This window comes from Gobius niger, assembly GCF_951799975.1.
Source record: "Gobius niger genome assembly, chromosome: 6".
Lineage (NCBI taxonomy): Eukaryota > Metazoa > Chordata > Actinopteri > Gobiiformes > Gobiidae > Gobius > Gobius niger.
The window spans coordinates 24,567,019-24,582,140 of record NC_136857.1 but is presented as its reverse complement, the minus strand read 5'-3'; the positions used below and the strand labels follow the sequence as shown (position 1 = coordinate 24,582,140).

Sequence of the window (15,122 nt, the reverse complement as noted above, 5' to 3'; positions counted from 1 at the left end):
TTGTGTGATTGATTGCAAAGCGAGTAAACGGTAAATAGGGATTATGCGCTAACGACTTCCGCATTCCACTAAATGAGTAAACCACTTCCGGTCACCGTGTTATTTAATAGGAGCAATAACCTTTTTAGCAGCTGAAAACACTCACTTGTTTTACACATTGGAAAACGGGTCAAAATAGCTCCACTACGTAGAGCTACAAATTATTCGCTGCTCAAACGAGAGATTCCAGGAGTGAATGCTAACGCTTGTGGACCATGGATCGTTGTGGACCCGTAGCTATTATTAAGCTAGCTTTAGCCGCCTCACCCGACGCACTTTATTTAAATTCATGTACTGCCCATGGACGTGTATTTGCATCGTCTGTGATCACAAACAATACACAAGAGCCAGTTTTAATAAAGTATATTCAACAGAAGACTTCGAACTGACGCGTTATTGATTTAACCGGACGGTTACGATGCTGTAGCTGTTCTTCTGTAGATACATTAAGCCTGTTCTGAAGGTCTTTTCTGATTGGCTGGCGGATATGACGTCACGTAAGGTCAAAACCGTAAATATGGCGGCTAGTCTTCGTTTCCTCAAATTTTCTTGCATGGATTTTGAGTGTTTTTGGTTTGCCACAATCTAAATATCTGTGAAAATGTATAATTCAGGCGAGTGGCTTCTGCCCCTACTCCACCTCATTGCAAAGGAACGTGAGTTTAAGCCTGAAAAGTTCTCGTGTTTCCTTTGTCGGGACGTGTGGCGCGAGCCCGCCACTATCCCCTGCGGCCACACTTTCTGCTCGCAGTGCATTTCGAGTCACTGGGATGAAGAGGACGAAGAGGACGGCCGGCCCCGGTACACCTGCCCACAGTGCCGAGAGAAGTTCAGCCCGAGGCCCGTCCTCTTCAGAAACACCACGCTGGAGCTGGACGTGAAGGGTCTGAGGAACAGGGTGGGGGGCATCGTGTACGCTGGGCCGGGAGATGTGGCCTGCGATGTGTGCCCCAAGAAGAAGCGTAAAGCAGAAAAAACGTGTATGGGGTGTCGGATATCATTCTGTGAAACCCACGTCTGGGCTCACATGCACAAAGAGCCCTACACGCGCCACACTTTGGTGCAGCCAGGTATAAATCTGAAGGAAAGCGTTTGCCCAATCCACCACCAGTACATCACCATGTACTGCCGCACTGACCGCCAGATTGTGTGTCCCACATGTGCAGCCAGACAACATAAAGGTAAACAGTCCCACAGTCAAATATGCACATTGAGATTAATTGTAGGGATGTCTCCATTTGATGTGATGAGGTAGTAATTATGTAATGGTGTAATGCAGGACAAAGCAGCATTATCAGCAGCATGTTACTTTTGTGCACAGGCCATAAGATTGTCTCCACCGCAGCTGAGATGAAGCAGAGGAAGGCGGTGATGGTTTCTCAAAGGAAGAGCTATGAAGAGCGGCTGCAGCACTTCAACCAGGAGCAGAAGAAGGTTGAAGGGATGGTGGATGGCACGAGTGATGCCGCAAACTACGAGATTAGGGCGAGGTCTGTGAGCTTCCAAGGATTCATTCAGCTTTTGGAGAGGCGGCAGACCGAGGTGGAAGTGGAGATCACAGCTCGGAGGACGACTGTCCAAAAGCTCCAGGTAATTGTTGGGATTTACCGATCGGTCAAATATGCATCACCAAGTGTTTTCTTATGGCCTTGTAGAGGCTGTAGCTTAAGTACATGTACTAACATCAGACTGTACATACGTTTCAGAAAAGTCTGATTCAAATTGTAATGACTTGCTTCTTGGATGTTTAGCTTCAATCATTTTTTAAAACTAACTTCTTTGTTTTTATTGCCTGGGAAATTTGACTGACAGGTTTCTAGGGTTTATAGTCTGTTAAGAACACATGATATTGACCAAATATGACAGCAACTTGTGAGCAAAGAGAAGAAGGTCATCCTCTCCTGAGCAGAAATGTTCCACTCCGATTAAAAGTATATTGTTTTTTTTGTTCCTCTTTTAGGAGAATTTGGAGCAGGAGCTCTCAGAGCTGAAGAGACAGCGGGCGGAGCTGGACTCACTCTCCCTGACAGGAGACCCAGGGCAGTTCTTTCAGAAATGTGAACATCTAACCGAGCTGAGGGACCAGCCACAGTCCTCCAGTGCTGCAGAGCCTCCGGGCTTTACAGACATCACTGAAGCTCTGTGTGACCTCACAGATAAACTCCAGACCTGCACCAACATGGGACTGGCTTTGACCCAAATCAAGCTGCTGCTGCAACAGCCCACCACTAGAGAGCAGTATCTGCAATACGGCATTAACGTCACTCTAGACCCCAATACTGCCCACAAACAACTGGTGCTGTCAGAGGAAAACCGCAGAATCACTTTGGTGAAGGAGGAGCAGGACTATCCCGACCATCCAGACCGGTTCAGAGGTGTGGAGATGGTCCTGAGTAGCCAGGAGCTAACCGGACGGTGCTACTTCGAGGTGCAGTGGATTAAACCACCAGGCTTTCTGGGGATGACATACAAGAGCATTGGAAGAAATGGGAGGGGGAGAGGGTCTGTTCTGGGAATGAGTGACATCTCATGGGCTTTGTCTTTTCATGGTAAGGACGTCTCAATGTGGCACAACGGAGAGAAGCTAGAAGTGATGAACCCTCCATTTGAGAGGGTCTCCAGAATGGGAGTATTTCTAGACCTGACAGCAGGGAATGTGTCCTTTTTCGGCATCAGTCGGGACGAGATGTTTCAGTTTGCTAAAGTCCAGACCTTGTTTTATCACCCACTGTTTGTTGCTGTTAGATTTACTGGTGGTGAAGATTCTTTTGAGTTTCTTAAGCTAAAGTGAGCAGCAGATCTTGGGAATCACAACTTGGTTCCTCAGAGTTGGGTTTAAGATTTGTTTAAAGGCAGTGGTGGCTTCAGATTGTTCAAAACTCAAGATGTTCAAATCTTTGTATAATTTGTAGGTAGAACCTTTAGTATTATTAGATAAGGAAAATACTTTAATTCCCTGCCTCTCCATTTTTGCAGTTCATATTAAGCATTTGCGTTGTTAGTTGTTAGATAGTTATAATAAATACATTTGTGTCAATTTTGTTTCAGTGTCAATCAGGATTCTTAAATAAAATGATTTTGTAAAACATGATGGAGAGTCTGGCAGCAATGTTTGTCTTTTTCTTTAAAACTTTTTTTTTTTTTTAATGTAATTTTAAACCAATATTTTCATGGTGCATGCATGGTGTCCTGCACTGGTCAGCTCCCCCTCCTCCTTTCTCCTGCGCAGCTGTCTCCGCCCCAGAACAGTCTTAAGCAGTTAATATGTTTTATTCCCCAGCTGTGATAAGAAGTAATGATAGAAATTTGGGGCACCTAGTCCACCATATTTAGGTTTTTGAAGGGTTTGTTATTTAATGTTGGCCAGAATAGCTAAAAATATTTACTTTACAGTAAAAACAAGTACCTGGGGAAAATGCTACTTGAGTACTGTGAGAAACTGAGCTTAAAAGTCTGGGAGAAGATACATTCATTATTTTTTTTTTAAATAATAAAGTAGTCTAAGACAGATTTTTTTTATATCGTGAGGAGATCTTTAATCCTTTGTTCAGTAAAGAACTAAAGCATTTTTTTCTTCTGAATGTATCAGACATGATTCCTTTTGGGTCATTTATGTATCCTTTACCTGTTTTAAATATATCATTTCCCGACGTTTCGGAACAGTCATACACTATAGTATTTCACGTTTACATCACTAACTTGACTTTTGTTCTACTAAAGTAGAAAAAGCAAATATTTGCTTCTGTATCTATACTTTTTGGTAATGTTATTCACTTCTTCCACCACTCGGCAGCTGCTCATTTTAGTTCCTGTTCAGTTCAATCTTGTTACTTTACAAACAAAATGAGCAAATGCAACACTATATTATATTGTCTATGCATGGATTTATTAATTACAAAAAACATATATTCCCACAATCTGGTATAAATCAATGCTACTTATAACAAAGCTAGTTTTGGCAAAAAACAGTGAAGTTCATCCTGCAGCCCACATGTATGTTCAGGACATTTAGCCTGTGTAGAGCACATTTCCTATGAAGAAGCCGGCCTGAAGCCGAATAGGTGGAAGACCCAGCTGTAGGGTGAGCTGTGGGCGTCTGAGCGCTGACTGGTGATGTTCAGTCTGCCATACCAAGGCCCAGTCCCCTTCCCTGTCGGAGCTTCAAAGGACACCAGGACGTTCTGTGTCCTCTTGGAGTCCATGGTCTCGGCTCCTTTTACGGTAAATGATGGGTTGTTAACCTGACAGGAGAAAAGTTTAATAGAAAATAGATAAAAAGCTCCTTTATGAAGTATATTACTGTGCCATAGTATTATACTTTCAAAACGTCCAAGCTTAAGACTGTGACTGAAAAATAAAGCAAACAACCAGGGGCCCACCATTGTCAAATGTCATTTGTGCTGGTAATAATTTTAAGCGGCGAGTGATATATTTATAATCAGTAGTTCATGAGGTATTTGGACCTCATTTAAAGCAAAACTGCAGAACATTAAGTGTCATATTAATGTTGCTACATAAGAGTCGTTTGTTTCATTGTTTGATGTCTGTGTCATCGTGTCATTTGGCGATAGAAAAACAACTTGATTTGCAGAGCAACCAAACTCTTGCATATGAAAACAATATGCAGCAATATCCATATCCATATGCGTTTTTTAACGTGATTTATGAAAATAAAGCATTTGAAAGAGGACCTAAAGTATTTACACTTAACCTAAAGTTTGGTTATTTCTAGTCAAAGCAAAGAAGCATCATTTCTATGTAGATGAACCATGCACAGTAAAAACACATGTTTTACTGTGACACAGTAAATGCTTGTATTTTACTTAATTGGCTGAAATCATTTTCAAAATTCATTTTAAAATAACCCCTCCATCCCCTTCCTTTTTGTAAACCTTGCATTATGACACTCGAGACAAACACATAAGAACAGTTTGTAATATATATGTATTTTGTAAGTCATACCTGATACATAAATCCAGTCTTTTCCAGAAACACGTTCTTGAAGGGTATAGACACCGTGCGCCCCGCGCTGATGTTGAACATCCCTTGAGGCTTGGGCGGCTCACAGACTCCATGCAGAGGGAAGACGTACTCACCGGCGACAGGGGAGTACAGCGTTAACTGCCCTCTCACCTTTCCCTGCTGGTGAGGCTCGAAACAGACCTCAACACTGGCCTCAGAGCCTGCCGCTGCGGTCACACTTCTGTCCACTTGGAAATCGGGGCAATCGGTCTGCAGCAAACATCTCATTATGATCATGTTCAGCACATCACTCAAACAGTGGTGGCCTGTTCCTCACCTTGCAAGAGAAGTCAGTCCTGGTGCGACAAAAGTTGGTAAACTTGACAGTGACTGAGTGACTGTTGCCGAGCGAGGCAGTAAAGCGCACCTTCTTCTCTGGAGGTGGCGGGAAAGCTTGTAGAACCAGGTCATAATGAAAGTGTCCCAGCTCATTACAGTTCAGTGTCAATCGTGTTGTCGTCTCTCCAGATTGCAGGGGCAGGTAGTCAAAGCTCACTGAATCCTTGGGGGAAAACACATGTTTTTTAATGCCTTTGGGACAGACCGCACAGCTTGTGGAATAAGAAATGAAGGGGTAAATCTGTACCTGGGAGAGTCCGGGGACAGTGTGCTTGAGTGGGACACTGATATCAGAGCATTTGCACTCTGCCGTGAGGACGACATTTGTGGCGAGAGGGTTCTCCACCTGCACTGCGGCTGAAACTGCTTGGCGGACATTGGTCACCAGCTCTATAGTGGACCGCACGAGTGAAGGTGATGCCCTGAAAGTAATGAGGTAGAACAGAAACTCTCCGGACGTGTCATCACGAAACGTTACCTGAAGAGGGAGAATAAAGTGATATTACAAAAGTATTTTATAGATTAAAGAAGAAGAATATAAAATCAGACCTTGGTGTCGTATTGTCCTGTTTTATAAGTGAAAAAGGACAGCTTGTAGTCTCGTGTGTTTGAAGCAGGGACATCAATGAACTCCAGCCCTGTGAGGGACACTGTGGCATCTGGCTTTTCAGGCGTGACAATCTCAAGCACAACGCGGAATCTAATGAAACAACAAAACAAAATAATGAGGGTATGAATTCATTTTGAAACCAAATGAAACAAAAGCAGGTTTACAGAAAGAGAAGGCATGTTCTTTAAAAGCAAGACAAGGAAAAATCATATAGATTTACATTTGAAACGTTTTGTTGAAGACATAAATCTAAGAGAAGGCATTTCCAAGTGTAAGATTATGTTGAGAAGATAACCAAACCAGTGTCTTCCCTTAATAGAACATAGTTTTATTTTGGACAAATAAAAAACAAGACTTATCAGCTGTTAGTTACACTGTGTTAACCAAGTCAGAAGAAACATTTCCTGCTCTTTTCATTAAACTGAGTAGTATAATAGTATAATAGTCTTTTTACCGATGTTGTTTCCGAAGCCAGTTGTGAACTGGGAGCAGCTCTGTGTGTTTAGTTTTTGCAGGCACCTCCCGTACAATAGTGGCCTCAGGCTTAGGAGCCTCAGCGGCTCCCTGTAGGGAGTAGAGCAGGCCTGTCCCGTCCGGGAGAAAGAAAGAAAGTGATCCCTGAAGAAAGAAAAACAGTTCATCAGGCTTCATGAGAAAATACTTATGAGTTATGTGTTTGTTGTCATGTCAAAATAGCAAAGGAAAATTGACTGCAATGTTATTCTCTGAATTGTCCATTCATTTGAGGTTCAATTTTCATTCCTATTTAATTAGAAATAGAATCTGCATATCCTCTATGAATATATTTAAGCAATTAACTCAAATAAACTAAATTAATGTTCATGAGAAATGAATCGTGATCATGATGATTTTTTGTGTGAAGAAGACAGAGACAGGACCAAGCCTTACACTAGAAACGTATAGCAAAAATTAAATAATTATTTTTTTAATTAAAAGCAACAGGTTCAACATTTAGCTCCCTCAACCAACAACTCACAAGGTGTGAGCGCAAGGACACAATGACAATCCTGACGGGATTAGAACTGATGAAATAATGATTGCAGGCAATTAAATATAAACACATCCTTATTCTCGCACTGGCTAAATCCAGCTCATGCAAAAAGGAGAGATTATCATTAAACCAGAAATAGAACTATTATAACAGGCTGAGTAGCTCAACAACTATGCATTTAATACAAGCCCAAGGCAAACTGTGGTTCTATTTTTGGCTCATTCTTATTAGGTTTTTTGTTAATCTGATCACGTTAACATAGAGTGAAGTTTTAAATATACGTTTTACTTTGGGCTTGTGAAATCAGTTGGTGGCTAGTACGTAACTTTAGAAAACCACCAGCCACAGTGGCCGGTGACCAATTACCAAAAAAGTCAACAGAGCTACATCCATTCACGTGAAGTCACAACCATCAATAACGAGGCTAAAAAGATGTCAGTTCACCTGGTGCTTGCTGGCCTCTGTGGTCATAGTAAGAGGGCGGTATGTGATTTCAAACATCTTATTCTCAAGAGGTTCTAACACTATGACTGGTGCGCCTCTCCATTGGTCGCCCTCAATCACAGGTCTGATGGAACAGTGCAGGGGCGTGGGGTTCTGCACAGACAGGCTTTGAGTGTGGGAGCGACGCACGGGACAAACAAAATTCACTGTCTGGACACAAGAAACAAAAGACATATCACATCAGCTAATAGTTCTGAGAAAGAGATTTGATTTGATGCAAATTTTGCAACCTCTTTGACGGGGGCCATTATGCAGGAGCCAGTGACCGTAAGGGTTAAGGGTGAGCTGCGACCCTCCACAACACAAGGCAGATTCTCAAATCGACTGTCGTCACTGAGCTGCACTGGGGCAAAGGTCACTTCAAAGGGAACCTCCATGCTCGGATGGACGATGCCTTTAGTGGGAGAAATGCGCAGTGAAGGAGGGAACTTCTCTGTCTTCCAACAAAACCTAATGAGCAAGAATTGAACAAGGTAGTGGGAAGCCGGTTAATAAATAGACATTATGACGGTTAAAACCTCTTAAAGCTGCGTTATGCAACTTTTATGCAAAAAAAAAGTTTATATTTTTGTGTATTTGACCTTGTAGTGACCCAGCGGCTGTATGAGAGGTCAGCATGGCGCCTTTACTTTCCATCACAGTGGGCCTCAGACGCTCCAGGAACACTAGTTTTGTAGGTGTTCTGGGGAGCGGGTCCATCAGCAGTGAAAACCTTCCAAACAATTGATCCTGGAGCATTGAAGAGGCTATTGTGATGGAAAGTAAAGGCACCATGCTGAACACTCTGCTGCTGGGTCACTAAATGCGCACAAATATCAACTTTTTTCCACATAAAAAGTTGCATAATGCACCTTTAACCCCCGCCTTAACCAAGAGCATTTTCTCCTGTTCAGCTTTACCCAAATCTACAAAACTCAAACAAACAAAAAATACCACAATTAATTGCTTTTTTAATACATTTTTTTTGCACATTTTTCTGTTGCCCTTTTGTGTTTTTTTTGTTGCATTTTCTTCACTTTTTTCTCATTTTTTTCATCACTTTTTTGTCACTTTTCTGTTTTTTCAAGAAGCTTTAAATTTGGATAAAGCCAAATTGGAGTAAATGTGCTCGGTTCAGGTGGGCGTTAGGAGGTTTTAAACATTTTAAATTTTGTTTGAGGTAAAAAAAATTAAATTGGAATCTATCGCCTTACACCCAAAAGAAGAAACTGCACAACTCACTTGGCATCTACGTCCCCGGTGTTCATCATGACAATCTTTCTGCTGGTTTTGCCATGTTGGACGACAGCTCCCAGTGCTACGTGGTTCTGGTCCAGGTTCACCTGTACCCCCTGTTGGACACAAGTACACAATTATTGCACATTATAGTAAAAGTTGATCTCCCTACGTCACTTGTGTGTTTAATTCTTACCTGGCAGGACGCTCGGATGCTCAGCAAAGGGTGTAACAAGCCGAGGATTTTCGCCTGCAGCTCCACAGTAAACTTTGGCACGTGCTGTCTGGGAGAAAACTGGATATCAACAGGGCACGACTTCCCAGCTTGGAGGATGAGCTGGCCTGTGGGAGTTACCGACAGGTCCTAAAAGGCACACCAGAAAATACAAAACAAGTTCAATGCAGCTGTTCTGAAAAAAAAACAACAACAAAAAAGCAGCTTGCTCAGTTTATATCGTCAATACCTTTGGGTCCAGCGGAGTGTTAGAGTTGAGATGCAGAGTAAAAGAGAGGCTGACAGTGCTGTGGTTGACCAGAACTACACGCTTTTTCATGGCATTCCCTGGTGCTAGTGACCGAAACGCAATTCTTCTGTGTTTGGGATCGTCCACATCCAGCTAGAGGAGAATTCATATTTCCAATCAACATCCTCTCTTCTGTTTCATTCTGCAGCATTTTGATCACAATAGTTGCAATGATGCTTTATATTCTTTAGAATTCTACACTCTGGCGTGTGCCTTTCTAAATCATGACCAATAGACTTTATGAGAGATGAACTTTACTAACTTCCACACACTTTCAACATGTATTGTGGAAAGTTTGTTTTATATCACATTGCTACATGATAAAATGGAAATAATAAAAGGGCGCTTAGATACTTGATAGCTTTAACATCTGACTGAACCAAGCGCATTTTCTCCAGTTTGGCATTACTCAAATCTTAAAGCTTCAACAACAACAAAAAAGCATCAAAACAGCGGCGAAAACGAGGATGAAAACACAACAAAAAGTGACAAAAACGTGACAAAGAAGCATCAAAAAAGCTATGAAAAAGCAACAAAGACACAACAAAAAAGTGACATAACAACATGCTGGAAAAGCAACAAAATTGACAATAATGGTCCGAGATTCATCCTGATTGTTGTGAGCGTCTAATCTGCAACTAGAGAAAAGTCTTTTGCTGCAAAAGAAGGATCAGTGAGCTATTTAATACAAGGGATTCCACGCTGTTGTGAATGTCTCAGGTTTGTTTGCAAAATATCTTGATAAACTTGTGAATTAATTTTGCTCTTGATGATAGCACGTTGACCATGTCCTTGGACAACAAAACAGCCCCACACCATGATCTTCCTGCTCCATACTTCACAGTGGGGATAGGGTTGTGATGTTGGTGTGCTGTTCCATTTGTCTGCCACACATGATGTGTGTTTCGCTCAAAAAACCTTGGTTTGCGAAGAAGTACTTGGATGCTCTTCAGCAATAGTGGCAAAATATTCTGTGGACTGATAAACCCAAAGTTGAATAACGATCAGGATGAATCTTGGACCACTCTTCTTTACAAAACCGCTGCAGTTCAGCGAGATTCCTGGGTTCACTTACTTTTTCCTCCATGTCCTGTGAATGTTTACATGTTATGGCCAATAAAAATATGATAACATGTAAATGTTTGGGTGGTGTTAGTTTAAGCAGACTTTCTTATGATTTTGATGAAGATCAGACCACATTTTATGAGCAATTTAGGCAGAAATGTGAGAAATTCCAAAGTGTTCACATACATTTTCCTCCCACTGTACATGTGCATGTGCTCACCTTCAAATCTATGCCATGTCCAATAACCTCCACTTGTCTGGTGACACAGCTGTTTAGGGTGAAGTTGAGCATTTCCTGGTAGCGCCTTGCTTCTTGTGGATAAAATGTGATGGGAATTTTCAGATCAGCACCAGGAGCCAGGACGCTGGGTTGAAAACCGACCTCCAGATAAGGTGTGTTCTCAAACTGACACTGTAGACTTTAAAACACAGCACAACGATAAAAAATGTTATGCAATAAAAAACGAAATACAATAGTAAGGTGCATTGACCTACCTGATGTCTCTTTTGCCCTTATTTTTGATGAGCAACGTCTGGGAAGGAGCCAACATCCCGAGACTGTGCACAAGGCACTTTCCAAAATGATGTTTGGTGAAAGAAAAGTCAAGGTTCGGTGCCACCCCTTTGCCTTTGATTTCTACTGTAAAAGTTGGGCCATTCGACACCTGTGGAGATTCATAGAAAATATTGTTTTTATTACTTAACCTCTTACCCCCCCCGCCTTAATCGAGCACATTTTCTCTAGTTCAGCTTTAACCAAATCTACTGGAGCTTACAGCCTTATTTGAAAGCTAAGACTGGCAAAAGTCTCATTATGACTGTCGTTTTTGTCATTTTTGGTTGTGTTTTCATCACGTTTTTGTTCATTATTTGACATGTTTTGGTCACATTTTTGTGGCTTGATCACAGCTACGTTACACGACAAAAAAACAAAACGGCCAAAAAACCCCACCAAAAACATGACAAAAACTGCGACAAAAAAAGGAATGAAAACGTGGTTAAAAATGCAAAACTGAAACGTGATAACAAAAACAAGGAAAAAGCTTAGATGAGTTTTGAAGGTCTTAGTTTTTTCGAATGAGGTGAAACCCAAATCTTGGTTCCAGATTTGGGTAATGACTTGCCTAACATGTTCAAACTAAGCCATAATCGCCAGAGTACCTTAAGGTAACATATAGCTGATTAGGAAGTGGTTGTTTTTTAGGTTTTCCATTTCATAATAGCAGTCCGATACTAAAATAATATTATTTATATTTCTTTAATAATGTTAACAATCCTAGGTATCAGTGCTTACACTTCTCGACCTTGCTGCAACTGCAATAACACTGACATTTTCAATAGTTTTAAGGATCGATAAAATACTCACCTTGATACTCAGTCTCACATCTTTGAGGCTACAAATGCGCAGGGGACAAAACCACAGGGAAATTTGCTGCTGCTCGCCGACCTCTACAGTTGCCTGTGTTGGCTCGACTTTTAAGTGCTGCAGGGCATTACTGGGGCCTGCCATGTCAAAGGCGACGTCCATGCCACATTTTGCGAGGTTGGAAACCAAGAAATGGAAGGAAGATTGCTCTGAAACCCCAACCTATGAAGACAAACAAGAGTGAGCCGAACTTTTAACTTTCACTTATTTTGCAAGTGATGCTGTTTCCTCACCCTTTCAAAGTCGAGGCTGTCGAGGTGATCAGGTCTGAGCTCTCTCAAACCACCATTCGGCTTCTCAATTTGAACCAGTGCGCTCATGGAAATACAGTCGGCTTTTAGAGTTAGCACAAGCGGCTCTCGTATCCTGTCCACTTTCAGGGACATCTTAAAGCTCACGTAGCCTTGGCGATTCGGTGTAAAAGACACAGATAGTGGGAACCTATTGGCAAAAACACTGGTTAAGTTTGATCAAATTGAATGCAAAACGTCACATAAAATCTTGATGTGCGTGTGTTTTCAGATGTTGAACCTTTCTTTGGGTCCTAGCCTTCCGCTCATGGGCCGCACAACAAGGTAGGAGAGCTGGTCCTCACACTGGAGCGATGGCTGCAGCACTGAGAACTGCAGGGACATCTCCTCTGCATTTACAAGGTGCACACTTTGTTCTGCCTTGTTACCTGTGAGTGCAACACAATCAGATTAACTACCATTTAAAGTGCGTATAGATTATGGATTGTATGTGTTTAACCGCCTTCAGTGAGTTCAGGGAGTATTCATATCCTTCTATTTATTTAAATCCTTTGGTCATATTATTACAAAAAAAATATATGTTTGCTCATGTTTACACCTGAATCATGGGAAATGAATGGATTTCACCACAGACAGACAGTTTTATGAGGGCAGTAGTTATATAGTGTGTGAATACTAATTTTATTATTTTTTATTTTTTTAATTTTATGTTGGAAAATATTACTGCCTAAGACTTGTATTCTTCGACACATTTTTCAAAACATATCTTCTTTTTAACTAATATATATATTTAAATGCATTATAGGACCACTAGTGTCCAAATAGAAAAAACAAAACAAATGAATGACAACAGGTCTGAATACAAAATGTCATTGAATTTTATTTTTTGCTTTTTCATAATCTGATATCAAATTTTCGATTTTTAATCTAGTTGTGTATTAGCTACTGACTCACAGCAACAGTGTTTAAACACATACACAGACTGCAATAATACAATAAAGAATAATTAAATAAGGTGTTAAACCTTTATAGGCATAGGAAAATCCCAATACATACCCACAAGCAAGTCCCCAAAGTTTATCAGCGCTTGCTGAAAATAGATAAGTGGTGCTCTTGTTGTTCCCACAAGCAGAAAGGGAACAGTGACCGACACAGTGTCAATCACAAAGCTCCAGGATGACTCCACTACATCAGTCTGCGCAGACACGTACTTAAAGTGAACCTGTAAGCACACACACTTATGAAATAGAGATTTTTTAATGTATACTTCAATACTGAACTGACCAGAAATCTACATATAAAACTAAAGTGTAATGCATTTGGATATTTAATGTAAGTACTGGGGATATCCAGTGCATTGAATGTGCTCTCTGTAAAAAGGTAAAGTATTGCTGGCATTATTACATGGCAGTAGACTGATTACGGTTGTGTCTCTCGATAACACACGGTAACACTTTATATTAAGGTATGCTTGTTAGGTATTAATAAGGTATTAATAAGCATTAATAATAGGCTTGTAAACTTTTAACACACTGCTTATTATACTTTTATCTGTTAACATACTAATAGGCATTAATAACACTGATTCATAGCCAACCTTTAACCTAACCCTGACTTTAACCCTAACCCTAAAATGATTACTAATGCTTTTTAATACTTAATGAGCACACCTTAATCTAATGCTATACCCACACATTTATCCAAACATTACGCTCCTTTTTCTTTTGAACCCATTCACAAAGTACTGAATTTTTTGGGGAGAGAAGTGCAGATTCTTGTAAAAACATAAACTTTGTTCCGACAGAAAGCAATCCACAGCAAAACAATAAACACTGTTCAACGATGTGTTTTCAAATGAAATTGCAAATAAAGATATGTCCACTTTTTGCTTCATATGTTGTGAACGACAAACCCAGTGCTCTGGTCAAGAGTTGTTTATGAAATCGTGTGAATTGAGCCATGTTTTTGAAAAAGTAGAAAAAATACATTTAAAACATGACACGTAAAATTAAGACATAAGATTTGAAAGTGTCATGAACAGTGTCTATAGAAAAGGAGTGTCCAATCGTTGAGTATCTGTGAGTCATTCATGTAGTACTATAGTTTTGACCTTTACGTGCACTCTGAACCTTAAGTACAGGTCTGTCATCAAAATGTTTGTTATTTTGCCTAAACAGAGTTAGCATTTTTGAAATTGCATAAAACAGGTACAAGTATATGGGCCAAATCAGCAAGAAGCCTGAGGGCCAACCAAAAGTGATTCAAAACCATAGTTTGAGCACTCCTGCTACAGACAGTGGTTTTAGTTGTAACCTCCGCTTTCTCCTTTGGCTGAAGGCTCCCGCTTGGAGTGAGGCACTGGAATGATCTCCCACTTGTGTCCTCACATCTCCACTGAAATGTATAGGGCTGGTTTGTTGGGTTCAACACAAAGAAACATCTGCAAAAAGTGTGAATGTTCAACCAATCAATACATTTTGTTTAATTATACAAGCCTTCTCTTCCATTACTTTGTAGTCGATGCAGATTCACCAACAGCAATGAACTCAACAACTCTGGTCTCTGGATGTCTAAACGCAGAATTGCGTCTTCCACTCATGTAATCTGAGTCTTCAATGTCGAAGTGGCAAAAGGGCATGGAGCTGCAGCCGCGCACTGTAATGGAGGGAAGCTGGTCCTTTTTCTGCACGTTGGGGATGCTGCACAAAAGAGATTTTACTTTGTATTTAGTCAAATCAAGAGACAACACAGCTGAGAGTTCGAAATCAAATGAATGTTACTGAAGTCAATTTTGCAAAGAACCAAAATAAGCTAAACATTTACCTGCAGATAAGGGTTCCCTCAAACTGGGAAACTTCCAGGGGAGAAAAGCCGATGCTGAACTCTTGAGTGGCTCTGGGCTTAATGATCCCTATGAAAGGCTCCACAGTGAAAGGGACCAGCTCCGGGTTAATGCCCAACAGAGACACCCCGCTGGAGGTACAAGTCACAGCGCTTGACCTTCCGCTTGGAGAAGAGGCGACTGTCTCATCTGTCTCTATTCAAAAATACAACCACCATTAACTACCTCAAGTCCCAAACTTAAACTGCACAAGAATAAGATGTCACGCTTCTG

General features: G+C 41.0%; 2 protein-coding genes across 2 annotated transcripts in view; one reads left to right on the top strand and one right to left on the bottom strand.

Annotated features, from left to right (window-relative positions):
• Nucleotides 1-540: 540 nt before the first annotated feature.
• Nucleotides 541-2,830, top strand: LOC306964844 (tripartite motif-containing protein 16-like; the record flags this gene model as incomplete). The annotated part of the gene is made up of 3 exons (XM_079559004.1): nt 541-1,220; nt 1,361-1,653; nt 2,000-2,830. The coding sequence occupies exons 1-3, from the start codon at nt 641-643 to the stop codon at nt 2,828-2,830; spliced, it is 1,704 nt and encodes a 567-aa protein (XP_079415130.1). The 5' UTR covers nt 541-640.
• Nucleotides 2,831-3,919: 1,089 nt separating this feature from the next.
• Nucleotides 3,920-15,122, bottom strand: part of LOC306964843 (hydrocephalus-inducing protein-like) — a 31,477-nt gene continuing 20,274 nt past the window's right edge. Inside the window, exons 42-61 of the mRNA XM_079559003.1 lie at nt 14,831-15,044; nt 14,518-14,706; nt 14,321-14,447; nt 13,064-13,229; nt 12,288-12,435; nt 11,990-12,197; nt 11,697-11,918; nt 10,826-10,995; nt 10,551-10,749; nt 9,206-9,358; nt 8,938-9,105; nt 8,748-8,857; nt 7,757-7,976; nt 7,467-7,676; nt 6,465-6,628; nt 5,950-6,100; nt 5,648-5,878; nt 5,339-5,563; nt 5,002-5,271; nt 3,920-4,280 (exon numbers count right to left, since the gene is read on the bottom strand). Of these exons, the coding sequence (XP_079415129.1) occupies nt 4,071-4,280; nt 5,002-5,271; nt 5,339-5,563; nt 5,648-5,878; nt 5,950-6,100; nt 6,465-6,628; nt 7,467-7,676; nt 7,757-7,976; nt 8,748-8,857; nt 8,938-9,105; nt 9,206-9,358; nt 10,551-10,749; nt 10,826-10,995; nt 11,697-11,918; nt 11,990-12,197; nt 12,288-12,435; nt 13,064-13,229; nt 14,321-14,447; nt 14,518-14,706; nt 14,831-15,044 (3,755 nt within the window). The 3' untranslated portion in view covers nt 3,920-4,070. The remainder of the gene's footprint in view (nt 4,281-5,001; nt 5,272-5,338; nt 5,564-5,647; nt 5,879-5,949; nt 6,101-6,464; nt 6,629-7,466; nt 7,677-7,756; nt 7,977-8,747; nt 8,858-8,937; nt 9,106-9,205; nt 9,359-10,550; nt 10,750-10,825; nt 10,996-11,696; nt 11,919-11,989; nt 12,198-12,287; nt 12,436-13,063; nt 13,230-14,320; nt 14,448-14,517; nt 14,707-14,830; nt 15,045-15,122) is intronic.